This window comes from Rhinichthys klamathensis, unplaced genomic scaffold, assembly GCF_029890125.1.
Source record: "Rhinichthys klamathensis goyatoka isolate OS25496 unplaced genomic scaffold, OSU_Roscu_1.1 h1tg000195l_1, whole genome shotgun sequence".
Lineage (NCBI taxonomy): Eukaryota > Metazoa > Chordata > Actinopteri > Cypriniformes > Leuciscidae > Rhinichthys > Rhinichthys klamathensis.
Window position 1 is genome coordinate 231,864 of NW_026606721.1, and position 24,908 is coordinate 256,771.

Here is a 24,908-nt window from a genome sequence, read left to right on the forward strand (position 1 = left end):
GATTTAGCTAAATAAGTTTTAGTTTGAGTGGTCAGGGATAAAGTTTTTTTAACATCTACATCTAGAGCTACATTCCCTGTAAAATGAAAAGTCCTTATTTATTAATCACAATAATAGAAACTGAGCTTAAATCATGCAGATAAAACCATGTCAAGTTCTGTCAAATTATAATTGACATCAGAAGTGTCAGTCAGAAGTTTTTCTGGTGAACAAGACTAATAAGGCACATTAGGAGAGGATTCTTTAGTGCTTTGATTTGGATCATAAACTGGTGCAGATGGAGTCGGATAGAAAACAGGCAGCATGGCATTTGGATTTGGGTAAAGCCCTGCAGCAGCTCCTGGATAGGGCAGCACTGAAGGGTCATTCAGATTGGGGTAAACTTCTGCATATGAAGGTGGTGGTCCACCAGGATAGGGCACAAGGTTAGGCTGAGGTGGCGGATATGGCTGGAATCCCCTAGGTGGGCCTTGCCAGGGAGGACACTAGCCGTGTTTCCACTGTCGGGTCAGTGCGAGCCAGGGCTTTAAACGGGCCATGCTGGGCTAAAATCCTCGGGCCTGTAGCACCGGGGTCACAATCTGCTGCGTTTCCACTGTCGGGCCAGAAGCTCTGCAGCGCTTCACTAAAACACGCCCTTAACTTGCCTCTCTAGAACAATGTCACACTAACCCATCTTTTCACCAACAAATGGAAGTTTTATCAGAAAACGAATCAGAAAGAAATCACTGGAAACAGCGTGATCGCAAAAACAAACATGATAAAAGCGACCGTTTGCTGGCATTTGTGTTGTTTACTTGAATATTTAAAACCCAATCATCGATGTTTTACCACAGCTTTACAATAAAAAGTGATACATTGATCATAATGAATTAATCAAAATTGCACATTAGTCACACAGAAATAAAGTTGTTTACTGTTAGGTCTATTTCACAAAAGAAAGAGGATACACTTTACTTATTCAGTCGAGGTTGTTTCTGTTTATTTGGTATAGTTACAGGATATACATCACATTTAGAAAGAATGATAATTTCTATAAAAATGCCACCTAAAATACGACCTGAGGAGCTTTAGCACTCTCTCCCTAGGCTATTTCAGTAAACAGAGGATGCTCCCGAAAAAAAGCTGCTTTATTAGGGCCCGAGCACCGATGGTGTGAGGACCCTCTTGGAATTGCTCCGTTTATTTTATCATGGTATTCCGGTATAAAGAGACTGTAGGCTACTGACAGATAAAATAAAAACATGATGGTGATAGCCTTAATGATTTTATTTACTATGTTTACTATGGTAATGGTTAGCGTTCATAGTCTTTTGCATCGGGTATAAATATTTCTACCTTATACGGTGATCAGAATCCACATCGGGTCACAAACAGAAGGCATTCAAACATGAAAGTGAGTTTTGAGGTAAATTATTTTAAAAGTCTTTAATGCTGACAGAATCATACGGCGCTGCCGACTCAGGTAGACCCCGCCTCTGTTCGTAACCACTCCTCTAGCCCGAGCTGGCCCGCTTTGGACCGAGGTATTCGGCGGGCCAGAAAACCCTGGCCGTTGGCCCCGAGGAATCCCCAACGAGGCCCAATCAAGCCCCGGAAGTGACAGTGAAAACGCGACTGGCCCTGGCACGCACTAGCACGCCCGCTTTTGGCCCGACAGTGGAAACGCGGCTACTGTTGGTCAGCTGGAAGAATAACCACAGGGAACATAACTTCTGGATCTGAAGAAAAAGACACATCCAGAGAGACCTGAAAGACAATTGTGTACAGAAATCAAGTGAACTGGAAGAGAGAGAAAACAGATCAAATTATTTATTTTTGCTTTACTCTTTTATAGGAAGTCATCTTTTGCACTCAATGTCGACTTTTACTACATGATGTAACAAACATTTGAGAAATTTGTGAACATTAGTTCTGTCAAAACGGAAAATTCTGTCATCATTTACTCACCCTGGTGTTGTTTCAAAATGGTCTTTCTTCAAACACAAAAGAATGATTGAATGATTAATTCAATCCAAAACAACATGAACGGCCACATGCTGACTTGTATGGACAAAATAAACACTGGGAAATTTTTCAAAATACTTTTTCTCTTCCACATTGAAAGAAAGAAAGAAAGAAAAAAGAAAGAAAAAAGAAAGAAAGAAAGAAAGAAAGAAAGAAAGAAAGAAAGAAAGAAAGAAAGAAAGAAAGAAAGAAAGAAAGAAAGCCATAAAAGTTTAAAATGACATGAGGGTGAGTAAATGATGACAGAATTTTCATTTTTTTGGATGAAATATCCCTTTAAAAATGGCAAATAAGGAAGACGAAATAGCACCTTGAGTTGGTACTGCACATTTATAATTCTGCAGTTTTTAGTCGTGACAGTCAGGTCACGTGGAATCTTCAGGTTTACTATGAATTTTTGCTTTTCTCCAGATGGGATGCAATCTTTAGTCTCGTTAACTATGTATCTTAATTTTCTTTTAGTTGTTCTGCCAGCAAGGAACATCTGTTGCTGGATGAGGCTGTACTTTAATTTTCCGTCACGAGATGAAGAGTTGTCAATATCAACAAAAACTGTGATTGTTTCACCTGCAGCAATAATAAGGAATTAGAGACAACATAGGCTATTAGTAATAAAAAATAGACAAACTGAAATTGGCATAGACTCTTTAGTTTATGCAGCTTTGACTGAGAGCTACAGGTCACCTTGCATATAAGTTTTATGTTGTTTTGTATGTTGTTGCAGTCAATGACATTTTCCCTGAGCTGAATAGTTTCATCTTCTTGTCTTGTGTGGCAGATTGTGGTTGCTGTTGCTATATATATATATATATATATATATATATTTAGACCTCCGATGCAAAAGCCTCTAAAAGCCACCTCTGTCAAAAATTAGATAATAATATTAAGTGAATGCTCTCCGCACATAGTATACGTTCATTAAATATTTTCACTTCAAACTCACTAAATCCCAGCTTCAGCCCATTCAGAAATGTCAGTACTTAGGTAGAAACGTAACCTATATATATGAGCCTGATAAAAATGTTAATATTAAAGAAAAACTTTAGACGGACTTAGAGGCTTTTGCTAATTATTTGCTTTCAGAGGAAATTCTAGTTCCCTTTCAAGGGAACTTGCACTCCATCGATTGACGGCTGTGGGAACGCTCTGCGTTATTACGTCTTGAAGCACATGTGAAATTAGTCCAATGGTGTGGCGGAACGTCAGAGGTGGGTGACGTCACGAACCAGGAAACTATAAAGCCTGCCCCAACCAAGCAGTGCTAGCTTCTTGATAGTCTGAAGTAAGTCTCTGACAGGCATAGGAGGTATGACAAGGTGACGCAGCGTCTCGTTCCTTCTTCAGCGAACCGAGGTTACAGTCGTAACTGAGGCGTTCCTTTTCAAGGGAACTCGCGCTGCATCGATTGACGGTGTGGGAACGTCTATACCAATGCCACCATAGCGAGGAGTGACTGTCCTGTTTGAAATTGTGAAGAGCAGCACTAGGACGAGAGCACCTGGGACCCTGGTTCAGAGTCCAGGTTCTAAGAATAGAACCTCACAAATGTGTACAGTGAGGACCAGCCAGCCGCATCGCAAACATCTTGGAGAGCAACTCCTGACATAATTGCCTTAGAGGCCGCCATACTCCTAGTAGAGAAACACGGTTTTCCTGTTTTGGGGGGCTGGGGTACATTTCTATGGCCCCTTTCCCCAGCAGCGTTTTCACTTCTTGTTCCATTACCAGAACCTGCCCGGGCCCACCACGGTGGATAGGACCCCCATAAACCTGGGTGGGCGAGACCCAAACTGCATTGATAACCCTTTTCTATCATTTGCAGGACCCAACGAGAAACATCTGGCAATAGCTTCCATGCTGCCAAAAATTCTACTAGTTGAAACAGCCTCTTGAGACTGGCTTCTGGTGTTTGTTGCGCAATCAGTCCGGCACCCTGAAGTGGTGAACCGGCAGGGAATGACCGAACTGACTGCTTTAGAACCCTCCTCGGAGGGGGCGGGCATCCCAGGACCACTACATTTCCGGGTGAACACTGAGATATTGTATGTGCTCGCCAGAGACTGCTGCGCCCCGAAGCACACAAGGTGGCGGGGTTGGCAGAATGGCCCCCTGAGGGCACCGAAGTGAAGCAGGCACCGTATAATGAGGTATTATCCACTTCGGAGGGGACTGACTTCACAGGCCCGACACCTTGGGCGTCAGGACTATCCTTCTCCTTAATGGCACAAAGATTACGCCACAGATGTATTTCAGTGGGCACCAGGGTTGCCATAGAACGGCCAATGGTTTTAGCCGTCTCCTTGATGGCCCTGAGTGACAAATCTGTGGCTCAACGCAGTCCACTAACTGCGTCGGAGCCAATACCCCCGCCAATAACAATTCAGCCTGGTAGGCTTGCAGCAGCGACATTGTATGCAAGCATGTTGCAGCCTGACCAGCCGCTGCATACGCCTTACCCACCAAGGCTGATGTTGTTCTCACTGGCTTGGTGGGTAATACCTAGGGTTGGGTACCGTTCACAATTTAATAATACCTAGGTTGGGTACCTGAAATTCGGTGCCGGTACCCAACGCTACCTTTTTTCTGTAATTTAGGCATGTTATGTTTGTTAAATGTTTAGTTTTTTTCACAAATTCTGTTGTGAATCTTCTAGAAATCAAATGAAGACATAAAACATTCATTTAATTTATCTTTAATATAAAATTAAACTTTATTGTCAAACAACATGCGAAACAATTGAGCTTTATACAGATTACAACATAGAAGAAAAAGTGTGATTATTCCTTAAAAAATATATATTTTTATATTTATATATTATATATTTATATATTATTAATTTATTATTAAATTGAGATATCTAGATTCTACTGTACAACAGAAATATAGTATTAAGTTAAACCAAACTTTTATTTTGACGGGTTGTGGTGAAGACGATAGTTTTTCTTAAATGAAACTGTAAAATGCTGATGAACTTTAGTGACTCTCAGAGCGGCTCTGGAAATGCATTCATGTTCTCATATAGTGTGATTGCAGAGGCTGAAAAACACAGCGAGCATCACGTGTGCTTCTGTGTGTGTGTGGTAAATGAAACTGCGTGTCTGCGCCACTCATTCACACAGAGACACGCAGAACATGCAGGATTCGTATTTAAATAGACTTACTCTCTTGCCCAGATGCGTTCTAAGGTACCGAAATGTGGCACCGATTGATTTAATGTGAATCGGTACTCGGTAGTACCGACGTAATTCGGTTGGTGCCATTAAAAGTACAGAGTTCGGTACCCAACCTTAGTAATGCTGGGGCCTTTAGGGAAGATGCCGATTCAGGGGAGAGATAGCGCGCAAGCATCTCTTCTACTTTTGGCATCTCCCCATAAATGTGCTCTTTATAGTCTACTATAGACAAGCAGTATGTGGTTTGTGCACTATGACTGGTTTATTTCACAATCTCGACACCTCAGTGTGGAGATCGGAAAAAAACAGATGGCCCTGGCGTTGAGGTTGTGAACGCGATGGGAGGAAACGTTCATCCAGTTTGCTTTTTGTGCGAACGTCCTGCTGGCAAGTGTAAGGACTGGGCGAGGGTGAATCTGAAAGGACTAAATACATCCTGCTAAAGACCCAAAAAGCCTGGAATGTAAATTTACACACACACACACACACACACACACCCACACACACACACACACACAAAAATCCCCCACAAGTGAAGCCTGCTCAGGACAGAGCGTGGTTTCCAGTTACGAGACACTTTTATGACTGACTTGGAATTTGATGTTCAAGAGAAGGAAACTTCTCTTTTTAAAAAGACATTTAACCAGATATATTCGATGTGTTTTTATGTGTGTCCATTTGCCCATGTCACATTGAATGTTCACAGAACTGTGGCTCTCTCTGAATTCTAACCAAGGAGGAGAAATGAATCCTGTATTCATATATATATATATATATTATTATATATCCACTTGAGAATTGCATGAACAATGTATCTAATGGCGCTTTTCCATTACCAGTACAAGCTCGACTCGACTCGACTCGCCTTGGCTCGCCTCGACTCGGCTCGCTTTTCGCTCCGTTTTCCATTGCAGAAAGTACCGCCACAAATAGTACCCGGTCGTCATAGCGACGCATTTCGTTCCTCGTTGCCCCATCAAGCTCTCGCTGGATCCTCTCTTCGGCAACCAAACAAAGGAATGTCTGCACCTCCTCGTTTAGTAACCTCCTAGTAGTAAGTTTAGTAACTATCTCTGGCCAAACTATTTAAAAATGGCGGGGTTATTCTGGATACTCCATCTAGCGCGTGCAATGATGACGCAGATTCTCTGTGACCAATCAGCAGTCGGCATTGTTTTCACGTCACATTTTAGTATCGGCTTAGCTCGCCTCAGCTCGCTTAGAACCTTGCCGGAGGTGGTACGAAAAAAAGTACCCGAAAGCAGGTACAGGTACAACTTTTACACAGTGGAAAACCAAACAAAGGCGAGTCGAGTCGAGCCGAGCCGAGCCGAGGCGAGCTGGTACTGTGTAGTGGAAAAGCGCCATAAGTTCCCTATTTCATGAATTGCCTTTCTTATGTGTTTGATCTATGTTGTTGGGAAACTCTAATGGGATAAGGTTTCAAACTTTGCAAACTGTGAGTAACCAACTCCATGTGAGGCAAGTTTGGATTCTCTGAGCTCCAATCTTCGTTTCCCATTTAGCCATTTATATCACATCTTGCTAAAACTTTGTGACACATAGGACTATAATAATTGTGAAGATTCTGCTCTTAAACACCCGACGAAATTAGGGTTTCAAATGTCTCTCTCTGAGACAAAGAGCCATAAAACCCAAAGTCCCGCCTGTGAATTCCAACCCTCTAATTGGCCAAGCCGACAGGAAGAGGCTGGATTTCTCCAAAAGTGATAAATGACGCTTCCCCCCTCCGCTCGCTCTCTTCCTCCCTTGTCCTCATGTCATAATGTAACGTCTCGCCTCCGGGCGAGCTCTTCGCCTTTCTTTTATTTGTTTCTAGTTTAGTTTGTGTTTTTCAGTTTAGATAAGTCTCTGTATTTAATTCCAATCGACGATTGAAAAGAAAACCCCGTGACATATCTCTCCAGCAAGTCCATCTACAAGGGACGTTTAAACGAGCGCGCGCTCGCTTTGAAGGAGAAACACGCGCACGTGACCGCGTGACGCGCCGGACCGAGCGACGCACGCGCTTCTTCACCAGCCATGCAAAGATGTAACGTTAACTCCGCGTGATTTCCCCGTAGAGATCTTTATTTCTTTTTTGTTAGTCAAAGTTTTGTTTTCCGTAGTTGACTCAGTTCACTTCCACGAAGTGAAACGAACTTAGCCGAACTATTTCCCTTTGGTAATGTTACCCCAAAGACTGTGAACCTCCGTTCAACATGCGTGCCAAGCAGCCCACGTGACGCTTCCTCACACACAAAGGACTCAGCTCACACGGCCAGACAGGGCCGTACAGGAATGCCTCGACACAGAGAGAGAGACCATAACATAACTTGTGCAAGTATAATCTCTTTATAGAGCTTCTAAGAAGCTTTAAGATGATGTTTCGTGCTGTAATCGGAGAGGTGAATGTCTTAGGAGGAATCCTGCCACTGTTCTCTCTCTCTCCCCCTCCCCTTTTCTCTCTCTCTTACTCGCTCACGCGTGTTAGTTATCCATTGTCCAAACTTTACGCATTTCTCGTTCATTGATGTCTTATTGTATTGTTCATTGATGTCTATGTGTTTGTAAATACATATATCCCGTGTAACCGTAGTAAATCCATAAGTAGTCATGCCTCTATTAAATTAATTATATATTCATTTGATTGATGTACTGTCTCTTTGCTCAGTTTCAAGTCCCTTAAGTGCCAAAGATCGTCCTCGGGTTACGACTGTAACCCTTGTTCCCTGAGAAGGGAACGAGAACTGCGTCGAATGACACTTTGGGGGAACGCCCCTCAGCGTAGCGCCTCTGAAGTATGAATGAAACTGAGCCGATCTCTGATTGGTGCAACGTCATGACGTGATGTGTGACGGCAAATAGGCGGAAGCTGTAAAGGCAGCCGGCACACATAAGATGTCAGCTTCTGTGATGAAGCAAGCGCTCCCAGGCAGGGGAAGGCGTGGCCAAGGGACGCAGTTCTCGTTCCCTTCTCAGGGAACAAGGGTTACAGTCGTAACCCGAGGACGTTCCCTTTCGAGGGAACTCCAACTGCGTCGAATGACACTTTGGGGGAACGAGTACCCACTACGCCACAACGCGCCCTGCCTGCCCTATAGTAGGGAGGTTAAGCCCAAAAAATAGGCCTTTGACTTCAAGTCATGATGCAAAGGTCTCCTTTGGTATGGAAGTACCTTAGGGTCATACAAATAAATTTATCCTAAGACACAAGTGAGATCACACTTTGTATCAGAAATAAACATGTTTTTTCAAAAATGGCCGCCAATGCGCCGAAAATACTCTAGAGCCCATATCTTTGCTTCTGTTATCGCTATAATGACAAATTTGGTGTCAAAGTGTACATTCTTGGGGTCAAGGAATCCAATAAAATTGGTTTCAAGTTTAAAAAAATAATAATTTTCCCCATACCATGACAATTGGGGGTAAATATGCACATTTCACATAAAAATTGTCATCAGAGTGACTTTACTTATCTTTTCGTTCAAAAACTTTAATTTTGTATTTAAGCAGTGCAGCTACTTCTGTACATTACATTTGTCCTAAGTAGCATGAGATTTCGACCAGTCAGGAGTAGCCTATAGCATATCAGTTCCTGCAACAACACATCCCATCTGCACCAGGAGCTGTGACAGCTGTTGAAGGTCAGAGGTGACAGGTTAACACTTTGAGGTTCGTATGACTTTCTCATTAAATAAATTTTTTTTTTTAATGTTAGATAACTAATAAATAGCTAGCTAGTTGACTATGGAAAAAAAAACCTTAGAGGGAAAACCTCTTTTCTCGAGAATACTGAAGCCAAAAATTATCCTTATAATTTGTATTAATTTAAAACACACTTGCTGCAGCTAGCAGACCTAGGCGAGGCAGCTCGCGCGCCTATTGGATGCTATGCGGCAACTGCTGCAACCTATCGAGGCACTGCTCGTGACGTAAGCACCAATGAGTGGGCGAATGGGCGTGGCTTATGCCTATATAAGCCAGAGCTCGATAAGATGCTCCTTGGTTTTCATCGACTGAAGCGAAACCAGATGGTAGCACAAGCACGGCAGGGTTACGCAACACTCATTCCCTCTTCTAGAGAGAACCGAGGTTACGTTAGTAACCGTGACGTTCTCTTACGAGAGTACTCTCGTGTTGCGTAAGCTAGCTTACGCTACGGGAATCCAATTTAAAACGCCGTGCGTGCTAAATCTACCACAACACTGACCCAAGGGCGAGCGCCCTGAGTTCATATGATATGGGGATATAAAAAGCCGACATTGGGAATGGGCTTAATAAGAATGATATAAGGTAAACGTGGTTACCTTAAATGCATAGAGGGTGCTTAACACGGTATAACAGTCAGGGGAGGCAATAGCCTGCCTGAACTGAAAACTTTGCAGTCCGCGGAACCGAGTCCGGCAGAACTGAGCGGATAAACTAAACTGACAACAGTCTAGCTTGGAGCGCGGGAACTTCCAGGTTATAGAACCCTATAAATGTAGACAGAGAGGCCCAGCCTGCCGCCATACAGATATCGTGAAGGGAAATCCCACTGGACCAGGCCCATGAAGAGGCATGCCTCTAGTGGAATGAGCTCTGACGCCCAGAGGGCAACGAAGGCTCTTAGATGTATAAGCCAGTGAGATAGCGTCCACTTTCCACCTGGAAAGGCTATGTTTCGAGGCAGCTAGACCTTTAGATCGGCCACCAAACGAAACAAATAGCTGTCCTGACCGTCTGAAAGCAGCCGAACGTTCCAAGGGCCCTAACCAGGCAAAGGAGATTCACGTCAGACTCGCTGTCAGATCCGAAGAGAGAATGTCAGATTGAAGAGGCGGTGGTACCAGTACCAGTCGGTCGCCTTCCAAGGTTTCAGAGCTGCGACGCATTTCTGATTGACCCTGAGGCGAAACAGATCGGAGGCCCAAGCTTGAGACGGCACTCGTGCTTTCAGCCACCACTGCAGTGGGCGCATGCGAAGCAGACCCAGCTGGAGTACTGATGATGATGAGGCCATGAGGCCCAGCATCTTCTGAAATCTCTTGAGCGGGACTGTAGTGCCGCAATGTTCAGTATGCGCTCTGGCGATAGTCGCGCTGTCATTGACAGCGAGTTCAGCTCTGTGCCCAGAAAGGATATTTCCTGGCTCTTCGCCCAATTGACTGTGAGACCAAGATTCTCGAGGTGTTCGAGTAATATGGTCCTGTGTTCTATGAGCTCTGAATGAGATCGAGCTAGAATCAGCCAATCGTCCAAATAGTTCAAAGCTGGCATTCCCTGAAGTTTCAGGGGCGCGAGAGCCGCGTCCATGTACATCATAATATACAGGATGCCAGGGACAGGCCGAACGGTAGGACTGTGTATTGATATGCCTGGCCCTCGAAGGTGAATCTCAAAAATCGCCTGTGACGAGAGAATGTCAGACTCGCTGTCAGATCCACAGAGACTTGTGCTCTGAAAGGAGTGGCAAGTACTTTGGGGACATAATCATGTCTTGGTTTGAGGATGACCTTGGAGTCATTAGGCCCAAACTCAAGGCACGACGCACTAACAGAAAGTGCGTGTAAGTCACCCACCAGCTTGACTGAGGCGATAGCCACCAGAAAGGCGGTTTTCAATGAGAGATACTTAAGGTCCACAGACTGTAGAGGTTCGAAAGGGGCACCCTTCATGGCCTCCAGGACCAAGGAAAGGTCCGAGGGGGGGCGAGGAGGGTTCATCCTTCTAGCTCCCCTGAGGAAGCGGACTACAAGGTCGTTCCTACCCAGTGACTGGCCATGCGAATGTTTGACAAACGCAGCAATAGCCGCCACATATACCTTGAGCATGGATGGGGATCTACCCTTATCCAAGAGCTCCTGTAGGAAGGAGAGAACCTCCGACACCCCACAATCTTGTGGATCCAGGTTGCGAGCTGAGCACCAACCTGAGAACACTGACCACTTGGAACCATAAAGCCATCTAGTAGAGGGCGCTCTAGCTTGCGTAATCGTGTTTAACACTCCGTCGGGGAGACTGATGGGTACCCGTTGATGGCCCACACATGCAGAGCCCAAAGCTCGGGTCGTGGGTGCCAAATCGTACCCCCGGCCTGTGAGAGGAGATCTCTCCTCAATAGGACAGGCCACGGAGGCAAGCTCTGAAGCTGCATCAGCTCCAGAAACCAAACTTGGTTCGGCCAGAACGGAGCTACTAGAAGTACACAGGAACCGTTCTCCCTTATAGGCTTGATTACCTGTGGTAACAGCATGATCAGAGGGAAAGCATAGAGAGGGCGGCTGGGCCAGTGATGGGCAGCCCAGCCGCCAGTGATGGGCTGGGCCAGTGATGGGCTGGGCCAGTGATGGGTGCTGAACCCATACAAGGATGCGTTCTGCCAGTGCATGAAGGTTCCGTGATCTCAGACTGCCCTGGCGATTTATGTAGGAAACCACCGACATGTTGTCCGTGCGGACAAGGACATGGTGGCCCTTTAGAAGGGGAAGGAAGAACCGCAAGGCGTTCTCGACCGCCTTCATCTCTAGACAGTTTATGTGCAAGCTCTTTTCTTGGCTTGACCACAGGCCAAAAGTCGGTCTGCCCTCATAGAGGAGCCCCAGCCCGAATTGGAGGCGTCTGTCGAAACCACTATCAGTTTAGAGATTACTCCCAGGTTTACACCTGTCTGATACCAGTCGACCGCCTTCCAGGGCTCCAGAGCTGTGACACAGTTCTGAGTTACCTTGAGACGTAAACGACCGGATGCCCATGCTCGACGCAGGACCCACGTCTTCAGCCAGTGCTGTAAAGGGCGCATGCGAAGCAGACCTAAACGAAGAAATTATTAAGTTGTGAATGGACTGTGTGTTTGGCATGCGTTTTTTAATAAAAAATTGCATACTTCACCTCCAATTGTCATGTTAAGGACAACATTATTGTTTTTTAGTCTTGGAACCTATTTTATTGGACTCCTTGACCACAAAAATGTACCCGTTGATACCAAATTTGTCATTATAGCTATGACAGAAGCAAAGATATGGGCCTCTCAAGTATGGTCGGCGGCCATTTTTAAAAAATGTGTGTATATAAGATACAAAATGTGATCTCACTTGTGTCTTAGGATAAATTTATTTCTATGGCCCTAAGGTACTTCCATACCAAAGGGGACCTTTGCATCATGACTTGAAGTCAAAAGTCACTTAACCTCCCTACTACTAGTGTGAAGCTGCTCACAGGCACACTTAGGACGCGAGCACAAGAGAGCCGGGTGTAGACGGAATGTCCAAACTATAAAACCTAATAAAGGTATGAGGGGTAGCCCATCCTGCTGCATCGCAGACCTCCTGGATGGGGGCCCCCGCGAGAAGGGCTCTAGAGGACGCCATGCCTCTGGTAGAATGAGCCCTCACGGCCAAAGGTGAAGGCATACCGCGCACCTGATAGGCCGTGGAAATCGCTTGGACAATCCAGTTGCTGATGGTCTGCTTTGAGGCGGGAAGCCACTTTCTGGGCGACCCGAAACACACCAGCAACTGGTCCGACTTCCGCCATAGAGAGGACCTCTGAATGTAAATACTCAGTGCTCTGACAGGGCAGAGCATGTGAAGTCTCTCTTCATCCGCCGTCACATGAGGTGGAGGATGAAAAGCCTGCAGAACCGTAGGCCGTGCCGCACTGGACGGCACCTTAGGCAAATAGCCGGGCCTAGGGTGAAGAATGGCCTTAATGTTGCCTGGAGCAAACTCCAGGCACTCGTTAGATATGGAGAGCGCCTGGAGATCTCCTACCCTCCTCAGAGAAGTAATGGCCAACAAAAAGACCACCTTCAACGAAAGGTTCTTGGCCTCAGCCGACTCCAGCGGCTCGAAGGGGGCCTCGGCCAGCCCTTCGAGAACCACTGCCAGGTCCCAAGTGGGAACCCTGGTACGAGCCGCAGGTCTCATCCTCCAAGCCCCACGGAGGAAACGTACGACCAATTGGTGTCTCCCCAAAGGCCCATCACTCAGAGGAGCGTGGAAAGCCGCAATGGCAGCCACGTACACCTTGAGTGTGGACGGGGTAAGACCAGTGGAGAAGCGATCTTGGAGGAACTCCAGCACTGAAGCCACTGGGCAGTTAACTGGGTCCACCTCACGCTCCCTACACCAAACGGTGAAGACGTTCCACTTTAAGCCGTACAATTTCCTCGTGGATGGAGCTCTAGAGCTGAGTATGGTCTCCACTACTCCAGCTGATAGGCCGGCCTCTAGGTACTGTGCCCTCTCAGGGGCCAGACCCACAGTTTCCATAACTCGGGCCGAGGGTGAAATATTGAGCCCTCTGCCTGTGTCAGCAGGTCCCTCCTGATGAGAATCTCCCATGGAGGGCCGTCCAGGAGCAAAATTATGTCGGAGAACCATACTCGGGCCGGCCACAACGGGGCTACCAACAGTAGACTGATCCCGTCGCGACGGACTCTCTCTAGAACTCCCGGGAGCAGAGCGATCGGGGAAAATGCGTACAGACGTAGCCTCGGCCACGTCTGCACCATGGCATCCAACCCCAGCGGGGCTGGATGGGTGAGGGAAAACCACAGTGGACAGTGGGTCGTCTCTCGAGACGCGAACAAGTCCACTTCCACTGGGCCGAACCTCTGAGATATTGACTCCACCACCTCGGGGTGGAGTCTCCACTCCCCGGGCCTCAGCCCCTGTCTCGACAGGATGTCTGCTCCCTGATTTTGACTCCCCGGGATGAATGTTGCTTTTAGAGACAACAACTTCCCCTGGGACCACAGGAGGATCTGATGCGCCAGTCTGCATAGAGGGCGAGACCTCAGACCCCCCTGATGGTTTATATAGGCCACTACCGACATATTGTCTGACCTCACAAGGACATGATGACCTTTGAGGTCCGGCAGGAAGCTCCTCAGAGCTCGGAACACGCCAACATCTCCAGGCAGTTTATGTGCCAGGAGGCATGATGGTCCTGCCATAGACCTGTCGTAAAGCGGCCGTCCATGACCGCGCCCCAGCCCGTGAGGGAGGCGTCTGTCGAAACGGTTCTCCGGCGACATGACGCTCCCAACACTGGCCCTTGGGACAGAAACCAAGCTTTCTTCCACATAGATAGGGAACGAAGGCATCTGCGCGTAACCCTGATCATGCGGAACGGGTTTCCCCTCGGGGAGAACCCCTTGGTTTTTAACCACCACTGAAGGGCCCTCATGTGCAGCAGGCCGAATGGAATGACACTGGACACTGCTGCCATGAGCCCCAACACTCTCTGGAAGTGCTTCACAGTGATGGCTTGGCCTAGCCTTATCCTGGACACTGTGGTCAGGATGGACTCGATCCGCGCGGGAGACAATTGTGCCCGCATCGTGACCGAGTCCCACACCACTCCCAGGAACGTAGTTCTCTGGGCTGGTGTCAACACGCTCTTTTTCGTGTTGAGTCTCAACCCCAGGCTCTGGATGTGAGCGAGGACGACATCTCGATGCCGAACCGCCAGCTCCTGTGACTGTGCTAAAATCAGCCAGTCGTCGATATAATTGAGCACCCTGATGCCCTGAAGCCTCAGCGGTGCCAGAGCTGCATCCATACATTTGGTAAATGTGCGAGGGGAGAGAGCTAGGCCGAACGGAAGAACCCGATATTGGTACGCTTCGCCCCCGAAAGCGAACCTCAGGAACTTCCTGTGAGATGGAAGGATGGATATGTGGAAGTATACGTCCTTTAGATCTATCGTGACAAACCAATCCTCGGACTGAATTTGACTCACGATAATGGGAATAGTGAGCATCTTGAACCTGAATCTCCTCAGAGAACGGTTCAGGTGCCTGAGATCTATTATTGGACGCAACCCCCCATCCTTCTTGGGAACTATGAAGTAGCGGCTGTAAAACCCGAACTCCCTGTCCGGTGGAGGAATACGATCTATAGCCTCCTTTGCCAGCAGGGAGTTTACTTCCTGTTCCAATACCCGACCCTGCACTGGGTCGACTACAGTCCAGACCACCCCGTTGAATCTGGGTGGGCGGGAACTGAACTGCAGCCTTTACCCATTTTGAATGGTGCGCAGGGCCCAAGGAGAAATATTCGCCAGATTTTTCCATGCATCGAAATATTTTACCAAGGGAACCAGGCTCTCGAGCCTGGCTTAGGGTATTAATCGGGATTCGTTCTCGGCCCCCTGAAGCGGATTCCCGGCAGGGCTGAACCGAAAACGATTCTCGATGGGCGGACGCGAATGCTGCCTGACCGCAAGCCTGTGGGGCGGACAGTGCAGCCTGCGTTCGCTGGATACCGATGTGTCCCGAAGCGTGTTTAACGGCGGGAGAGCAACATCGATTTCCTGCGGGCTCCGCGAAAGAGACGACCTCGGTCGCTCCACCACGGGTGGGGCCGCCCGCAGAGAACCTAGGCTGGCTAGGACCTCTTTGAGGAAGCCTTCAAACCCTGCAGGACGACCCTCAGGTCGCACTGTTTAGGCTGAGGCTTCGCCTGAGAGTGCCGTCTATGCCCCCAAGCTCCTTGAGGAGGGGCTCTAGAAGCGGTACTCTTTCACCAAAAAATACTGTTTTAATATTATTACAGTCTCGTAATCTACACGCTGCCTCGGCAAACGCGAGAATCGAGCGGTAACAATATATTTGGCTTTCATCCCTCGAGAAGAAAGTCAACAGGTGTGAGGCTGAAACATCCGACAGCGCATGGTTAATTTTGTAGGCCTACGCGTCGAGATATTTCTCAATGAACACTGCCAGCACCCTCAGGAGCTGACTGTGAATGCCTCGCACAAAACAGTATTATTTCCCTGTGTGTCCCTATTATTGTAGACTCGCAATCTACGCGCTGCCTCGGCAACGGCGAGATTCGAGTCATTCACAATATATTTGGCTTTCATCTCTCGAGAAGAAAGTCAATGGGCGCGACTCGCGCGAGGCTGAAACACCCGAACACACGGCTGTGTGTGCGTCGAGATATTTCTCAATGAACACAGCCAGCGCCCTCAGGAGCTGATCTGTGCATGCCTCGCACCCACACAGAATCTTTATTGCAGAGTAGACCGAATCTACGCGCTGCCTCGACAAACGCGAGATCCGAGTCACTATAGATTCTTTATTGCAATGCAGACCTTAAATCTACGTGCTGCCTCGGCAAACGCGAGATCCCAGTCACAGAATCTTTATTGCAGAGTAGACCGAATCTACGCGCTGCCTCAACAAACGCGAGATCCGAGTCACTAGATTCTTTATTGCAATGCAGACCTTAAATCTACGCGCTGCCCCGGCAAACGCGAGATCCCAGTCACAAAATCTAATTGCAAAGTAGACTCGTAATCTACACGCTGCCTCGGCAAACGCGAGATCCGAGCCACTATAGATTCTGTATTGCAATGCAGACCTTAAATCTACGCGCTGCCTCGGCAAACGCGCGATCCCAGTCACAGAATCTTTATTGCAAAAGTAGACCCGTCTACACACTGCCTCGGCAAACGCGAGATCCGAGCCACTAGATTCTGAATTGCAATGCAGACCTTTAATCTACGCGCTGCCTCGGCAAACGCGAGATCTCAGTCACAGAATCTTTATTGCTGAGTAGACCCGTAATCTACACGCTGCCTCGGCAAACGCGAGATCCGAGCCACTAGATTCCATATTGCAATAATTTAGGACAATTCTTATGGGACAAACAACACCAAATAAGACTGACAGTTTGACATAGAGCGCTTGCTGAAGAACAGAAAGCTGACATCTTATGTGTGCCGGCTGCCTTTATAGCTTCCGCCTATGTGCCGTCACACATCACGTCATGACGTTGCACCAATCAGAGATCGGCTCAGTTTCATTCATACTTCAGAGGCGCTACGCTGAGGGGCGTTCCCCCAAAGTGTCATTCGACGCAGTTGGAGTTCCCTCGAAAGGGAACTTATGCTACAAGCTTACTAAAATTAAAAATACCTTAAAGAGTATGTGTTGTGTTTATAGGGCGGGAAACCCAATTCTTCTGGCCAGAGAATTGCGTTTCCTGAAATCCTATAAAGTAAGATGATATGGTGGATCCCCACAAATATTATCCTGACAATTGAGCTAATTCATTTTACCTGTTTTGTGAAACGTGGTCCGTGTAATTAATTGCAATCAACTTGTGGTTAATTTCAAGGATTCACATGCATGCATGCAGGTAAAATGACAGATCCTCCCTTATCGGGAGATTTATTAACATGTAAGACTGATCTAATCCAAACATGCATGAATAATTATTAATTGCCAATTATTAATTATGATATGCAAATTCCCCACGGATTAGATCCGCCCATGAGTCTTTACAAATTGGTGGAGAAAATGCTAGGCACACTTTAAACTTGTTTTTGAGCAAAAATCAGTTTTCAATCTATGTCTATATTGTGATTTAATATTGTACGCGCGCCTCGGGTGAGTGAACGCAATGCGAACTCACCGGCTGACTAAAGAGGCACAAAAGCCAATCCATGTCAGCGGAGCACATTACAAACGGCTAAATTCGCCTAAACGTTTTAGTCGTTGTAATTGCTAAAATGAATTGCAGTTCGTAATACTGATATTCACGGTTAAAGTATTGAATGTAAACTGTAGTTCGTAACAAAATAGATATTACCTCTGTAAAGACGTTTACATGTTAATATATTTTCTTTTGATCAGCCTGTTTTCAAAACGAGAATCTTTTGAGCAGAGCGAGAGAGGATCTCTGAATACAGCGATGCTCCTGTATTCAACCTAAAAGGCCTGATATTATAGTCATTAGACTAACGAAAACTCCTGGTTTCAACTTTGATGTAGCTAACCAAATGTTAAACCAGAACATTTTAATCATAAAATGCTATTTGATAAATTTATTTGGATCCGAACGACAGACGTGTAATTCCTGTTGTCCCTAAGTGTGTGTGTAGAGAAAAAAAATCCTGCCACGCCGTTGTGTGAAATATAGCATCGAAAAATCCAAAACCTAAAAACATTTTAATCATAAAATGCTATTTGATAAATGTATTTGGATCCGAACGACAGACGTGTAATTCCTGTTGTCCCTATGCGTGTGTGTAGAGGAAAAAAAATCCTGCCACGCCGTTGTGTGAAATATAGCATCGAAAAATCCAAAACCTAAAAACATTTTAATCATAAAATGCTATTTGATAAATGTATTTGGACCCGAACGACAGACGTGTAATTCCTGTTGTCCCTATGTGTGTGTGTAGGAAAAATCCTGCCACGCCGTTTTGTGAAATATAGAACCGGAAAGAAATCCGTCGAGATTAAAATTCCGCACTATTTATGATTTATGCAGCAATTGAGGCGTGTAATTCTTTGCACGTCCTCTGAGACAGTCACATGTGAAAGCAGGCGGGTTGCAATGCTACTGCCAAACGCTAGGGCGCGCCCTTGAGCTTTCCAGTATCAGACCGCCTCCACGTCCTGACTTTACCCTCCATGAACAAGGTGTGGCCATCGTGTGGACAATGGTAACAAGGTCATCCTTTCCTAAATAATTTTCTCTCAGCACCATTTCAGATTGTTCCAGTGAATTCCTGAAATTGTGTTTCTAACTTTCAATGCATGTGCAAGTTCCAGTTTTAATAACATGATTTCACTCCTGATTGTGTACACTTATTTTGAATTTGGTTCCAACCACCTTTGAACTTAAAATTTAAAAGTAAGTATTAGCAGTTTCTAGCGCCCCCTTTGTGGCCACTCCCCCTCTAAGTCAGCTCATCACTTAGTTCCTAACATCATTCTGTTCCGAAGTGGCTTTCTCCCAGCTGGCTTTATTTTGGTTTTCGACGATCACGACTGTCACCATAGTCGTGATCATCATCAAATATAATGCCAACCTTCAATTTCCTACACTTATTCAAATTTGGTTTGAAACAAACAAATTTCAAGATTAATTTGAATTAAGTCTCCGTCCCTGTCGGGAATGGTTTTATGGCTTTATTTCTATATTTCCTTTTTCAAATTATTTTTAATAAATTTGATTTGATATGTTATGACATCTATTCTAGAAATTACTTAACATCTACGCATACGCTCGATTTGAATTGTATTTAAACCAGTTGGAATGCAATTTAAACCAAGTTCTCTGTCAGACAGGTGGACCACCAAGAGGAAGTGGCCCAAACCCTTCGGGGCCCAAACACCCCACTACTGCCTGTCTTCTCCCGGGGTCCATCCTACTTTATTACTTTAGTTATTAATTTTTTATTAATAATAAAAGTAATAATAATAATAAATAAATAAATAAATAAAGAGGAGTTAATTTTTTTTTAAAGAAATTTTTGTTAAGTTATTTTGATAATTAACATCATTTTCATAATTCCCTTTTTACCATTATTTAGTAAAACCTTTGCTTCTATTTTCTACATACATAATTACTCAATTCAGTTTAAACAAGAAAGCTGTCAGTTACTGATAAGCCACTTGTTCACACTGTTCTGTATTTATAAGTAGAATCCACTAAAGAGCTGTGGTGATTTGACAGTCATCTCTGCTTGGAGTCCAGCATGCTGGTTCACCTGACCTGCGTCACCAGCACTGACTGAGCACGGGTCTCGGACTTTCCCGTGTCTCTCCGTTGGTGCGGCCCGCAACACAACACCACCAATTTGGCACTGCCGGTTGCGTGAGAGGGCGCACATCGGTACAGATATACGGAAGGGCCCGGGACACTGCTGTCAAGTGTTTGGGGACGACAGAAAGACCGACCACGATGCTGACTCCAACCCGAATGACCTCATTTCACCCCAGGCAAACTAGAAAAAGGTATTGAACCCATCCACTTAGTATTGGCCACAGAATCTATGAATTCCCCCGGTCATTGAAGCGTTTGGCTCCCTTCTCCTCTCCGAGCCACAAACCGCAGGCTTAGGCCTCCTCTTCCCTTGTAACACTTCCTGTGTACTATTGACGCCATTTCATTACAGACCTTTCCATCTTTGATGGTTGCATGTTACTTCAAACTTTGCTATCTTGCCATTGCCCTTTTCTGTTGTGCTCTGTTCCTTTCAGTTCACCTAGAAGACAGAACCTATCTGAGACAACAAGGAACGCTGAATAATAGTTTGACAAACCAAGCCGTTAGCATCAACAGGTGACCCCTAAGCTACCGCCCTGTTAAATTTTATTCAGGCCCATGCTGACCTACCTAAATCGTCCCACCGAATGATTTAACTGTCTGCATCAGTTAACCAAAATTTTCATACACGGCATAGCCCGTATTATAGCTCGTTAAACGTAGAACGAAATTGCATTGGTCTCTCTCTGCGTGTGTTGTGTTCCTCTCGGCTCTCGCCCACAGTGAAGCCAGTATGTTCCGGTCCTACAGTCCCACAACCCGCTGGGACAACCTCGACACATGGCCGACGGCCATGACGACTAACTTCCTGCCCGAGGACGCTAGTGACTCAGAGCCTCGAGCCAAGAGCATCGAAGATGTGGACAAGCTGACGGCGCACAAACCAAGCCAAAGTTCCCACGACAAAGACCGGTCAGACACGTCAACCTCACTTGCCAGCTCATCACACAAGAACGTCTCCACGAAAGGAGCCGCATCGCCCTGGAGCACGAAGTTGCAACGCTAAGGATGCAAGCCGAGGATGACAACGACCCCTAGCTACAAGAAGGAAGTGGAAAGACTTCAGACTGCCCTGTCTGATCTTCATCTGCACAATAGACCGAAGAGAGCAGTCAGAGAAAAGAACCAGAGAGGAACTCGACGAGAAACTCCGACAAAAGTGAAGCCCCTTGCAAAGAGCAGAGACTGAACTTAAAGAGACTCAAAAGTAACACACTAACCACGGCATGGCTCCCAAAAGACTTAACAAGCTAAAAGAAGCTTACACCAAGCAAAAGACTATGTCCTAAAAGACTTTGAATAACCCCACAATCTACTCTGTCTCTGAACAATACTCAGAGCTGCCTCTAGAGGGCGCCCCACAACACCATAGCCCTGTGTACAGAGAGTCAAGACCGTTCTAGGCCAACAGAGGGCAGCACTACTGCGATGGTGCTCATCCAAGACACCAGAGCGAGCGCTTTGACAGATTCCGGGACCTGCAACAACCACCTGACCAGCCAAAAGGTGGAGCCACAGGGAAAACCGACCAATGGCCCAGAAAGAGCCGAGCCCCAGCGACCAGACCATCAAGCCCAGACAGCCCAGAGCGGAACCCCTCTCGACATGCCACTGATAAGCACAAGTCTGAGCACACACCAGATAAAAACAGTGCCGCCACGTCTGAGACAGCCGAGACCCTGAAGTCGCTGAAAAGCTTCTTCACAAAAGACTTTCCAAAAATTCAAGAGGTACGAGCCTTACATCCTATGTCTGAGCGTAATATCTACAGCAGCACACAGCCACCACAGCTGACAGCTGCACAGCCTGAGCGAGACAGCACAGTTTCCAACAGCTGGGTCCGAAACCCCAAAAGACCTGATCAAAAGGGGGTGGGCCCGGAAACTCTACCTACCAACCCGGTGCACATCTCACAAATGTACCCCTTTCTGATGGGCAAAGACCTGCTAGAATGCTCTGAGCTTTGATTAGACTTCAAACACCTGACCGTCTGGGCCCAAGTTCAAGAACCCCGCCCCTCCAGTCACACAGGTCACCAAAGCCAGACTCCAAGGTCACAGAGTTCCCAGAAACTCCAGCAGCCATCCAGGAATACACAGCCTCAGCACCAAGTCAAGGTTCAAGTTCGCGACCCTGCACCTTCCAGCTCGCCAAAGACCACGCCATGCCCACTCAACGACGCGTGACCTAATGCAGAAGGCCTCCTCACAAAGAATTCCTAAAACCCCACTGACTTTGAACTGCAAAACCAGAAGACACTGCACAAACACAGTGCAAGACTCTTCTAAAAGGGTCCCTGATCAGCATAAGGACATAGAACTTTTAAGAATAGACAAAAATGTGTGCTCAAAGAGACACAAGACTCTGCAATAGGAAAAATTAGAACTTTACTGATTTAAAGAAAATCTCGAATAGACGTGTAAGCCTCACCTGCCAAAAGACTATGCACGACTCTTTTAAAAAACAAATATTTGTGACATGCTCTGGTTCCCATGACAACAACCTGTCACAGGAAGTGCTAACTTGTGATGTCACTTTGTAAACAAACCAGCCTAGGAAGCTAAGCTAACCTAACCTAGCGTCCATCCAGCTTACGCTAAGCTAAATAATAACTTCTACAGTTAGCAGTTAGCATCATTTACTTGAACCCTTAATCACCGCTTGTGTTCACACAATGCAACGTATTCTAGAATACTTTCCTTAACACCGGTTAGGGTTTCTAATTATTCACTTTCCGTTTTTGCAATTCCTCTTAGCTAAAGTTTACCTTCCCTAGTTCAGGCATAGTCCTTACTAACCGTCGGAGGATAACTTCGCAGATGACCTGTTAATTAAACTTAAGTTTAACTACATGTAAACTGTGTGGCTAGAGAAGAATTCATATAGCAATAGGGATTTTCATCGGCAGGTGACTAACCCTTTGATGGGACACACACGGTGTGGTCTGGAACACGCAATCGCCGTAACCCACTATGAAGTGTTGACCCAGGTAAATCCAAAGTTTAGTCACTAAGGCCACTGATTATTCTCGCCTTAAGATCATTCCCGTAGTTTTGATCACTTTTATTTCTTTTCGCTTTTAATTTTAATTTTTTTTGCTCTTCGTTAATTCTTTAATTTCTTTGACTTTGATAATAATTGCACTCAGCTATTCCCTTGGCTATTCGGTCATCTATATGATTTAATTTAATTTCCTCTCTTGTTCAAATGTGGTTCCATTTCCCATAGGGCCCAGAAAGTAAACAGGGACACCCGTTTTTGTTATTTAGGCTTAGTTTCATCCAGTGCACTCATTTTTGTGACCCTGCAACACAAGTAATTTCAACAATTTACTGGGGCACAACTATAGTCCAGAGGATTGATAATAAGCATAATTTGAATAGGAAAGCTGTCCTTTTTCCCCCTATCATTCACTTCGTCAAGCCGTAGTGAACCATGACTATGCCCTTTTCAGGACATACTCTCGGAACCACATAAAGTCTTGGCCTCCTAACATCCACAGCTAAGATAAGGATACAAAACACACTTCACTAGCTAGCCACACGTGAAACACCTAGCTTTATGCTACATACCTAGTGAACCCGTTAAACCGTGGTTCTGAACTTTTAGGGTCATGCATTAGTCTCTCCCCACAAGTGTGACAAAATGTCACAGAGCCTCTGCTTAACCTGACCTTAACCTGACCTTAACCTTCCAGCTTACCAAAGTCTATAACAACCCAATGGACATTATGAGAAACCACCTCTCATACCCCTCCAACCACCCACGGACGCCGTCTGCACACACCGACAACCGGTGCCCCAGACAACCTACGTCAACAAGCACATGCTGCGTGCACTAAACAACATTCAGCGTTCTGCACCTGAGGCCATCACCGCGCCACAGCTTGTGATGCCACAGTGCAAAAGGGGGGTAATGCCAATGTATGCCCTAGGCCCATGATGCATCGTGCTGCACGCCTCAGCACCAGAGACACTTGCAAGACACCGAAGCAAGTGGCATACCGGCGTTCTCAAAGCGAAAAGACTGTCCTAGGCAACCAAGGATGAGACTCGCTGAAATTTTTCCTCCCTTTCTCTCTTTCTCTCTCCCTTTCACTTTTACCAGGATGCTGCTGTGCCTCCAGCCAACCAGAGGGCAACCGCAATCGGACATCTCACCAGGTCTGGCACCAGGACTCCTTTTCTGCCGGACCCGCACTCAGAAAGTGAATGTGCCACCTGATCCTCACAACGCCTACAGAACACACTACCCCAGCGTAACAACACAATACAGCTGGGTAGGTGCCGATGGACAAAGGACTCCCGCACTCACGCTGAGACCGTGGTTGAACACATGCTCAAGCAACTTGAGAAAATGACTGTCACGCTAGCGGAGCCAGGTGGCCACAACCACCGCCGCACTGCCGTCAGAACTCTGTTTAACACTTGTATGTCCAGCATGAATGCAGCAAACCTCGCCAACGTGGGACGGCATGTAGCCGAAATTCAGACTGAGATTCCACAGATAAAAGAGCACTCACAACAGAGTGCATCCCTGCAGACCATCGACAAGACACTGAAGGGAACTGTGGTAACTTTCAACACTCACAGCATTGAACCCCATGCACTCCAACACTCACTCCATGAAACAGCTGTTTACTGTCTTCCAGAATGACTTTGCTCAAACTCAGCTGGTAACAGCCTTGATGACAAACCTGCTGCAGGGGGTGAACTCCTCCATCGACAGCCTCGCCGTGGGTAGAATTCCACCGCACCTGATACCCTTTAGCCTCGTGAAAACCGTGCTGGCGTCCGCCATCACCACGCCAACTGACTCTTTACAAATACACCTTTCCTACTCTCTGGGTAGTGCCATCCCTCTCTGCGTCGACTACAAGCAGAGAAGGGGGGGGGGTTTCTCTTGAACTTGCCCATCATAGAGTCAAGCCGAATCTACCGGCTCAAGAACATTGTCAAGGTCAGATTTTGAAAAGTAACATTCACATCAAGATCCACACGCCGGACGGGGTTGACTGCAACGACAGCAACACAAAGCCGTCCTAAGCTCCGAACCCGTACGTGTGCACATTGACCAAAGAAATTCACTATCTCTGCCCTAACAAACCTTTCCTCAGAGACAACACTGACGGAATCTGCGGGCTGCAGATCAGCGACACCCGCTGCCCTGCCGA

At 46.5% G+C, this 24,908-nt stretch overlaps 1 protein-coding gene across 1 annotated transcript in view; it reads right to left on the minus strand.

The window, feature by feature from the left end:
* Nucleotides 1–24,908, minus strand: part of LOC130096002 (arrestin domain-containing protein 3-like) — a 32,767-nt gene continuing 7,859 nt past the window's right edge. The window contains exons 6-10 of the mRNA XM_056262614.1: nt 2,707–2,795; nt 2,318–2,582; nt 1,676–1,749; nt 673–676; nt 1–485 (exon numbers count right to left, since the gene is read on the minus strand). Of these exons, the coding sequence (XP_056118589.1) occupies nt 216–485; nt 673–676; nt 1,676–1,749; nt 2,318–2,582; nt 2,707–2,795 (702 nt within the window). The 3' untranslated portion in view covers nt 1–215. The remainder of the gene's footprint in view (nt 486–672; nt 677–1,675; nt 1,750–2,317; nt 2,583–2,706; nt 2,796–24,908) is intronic.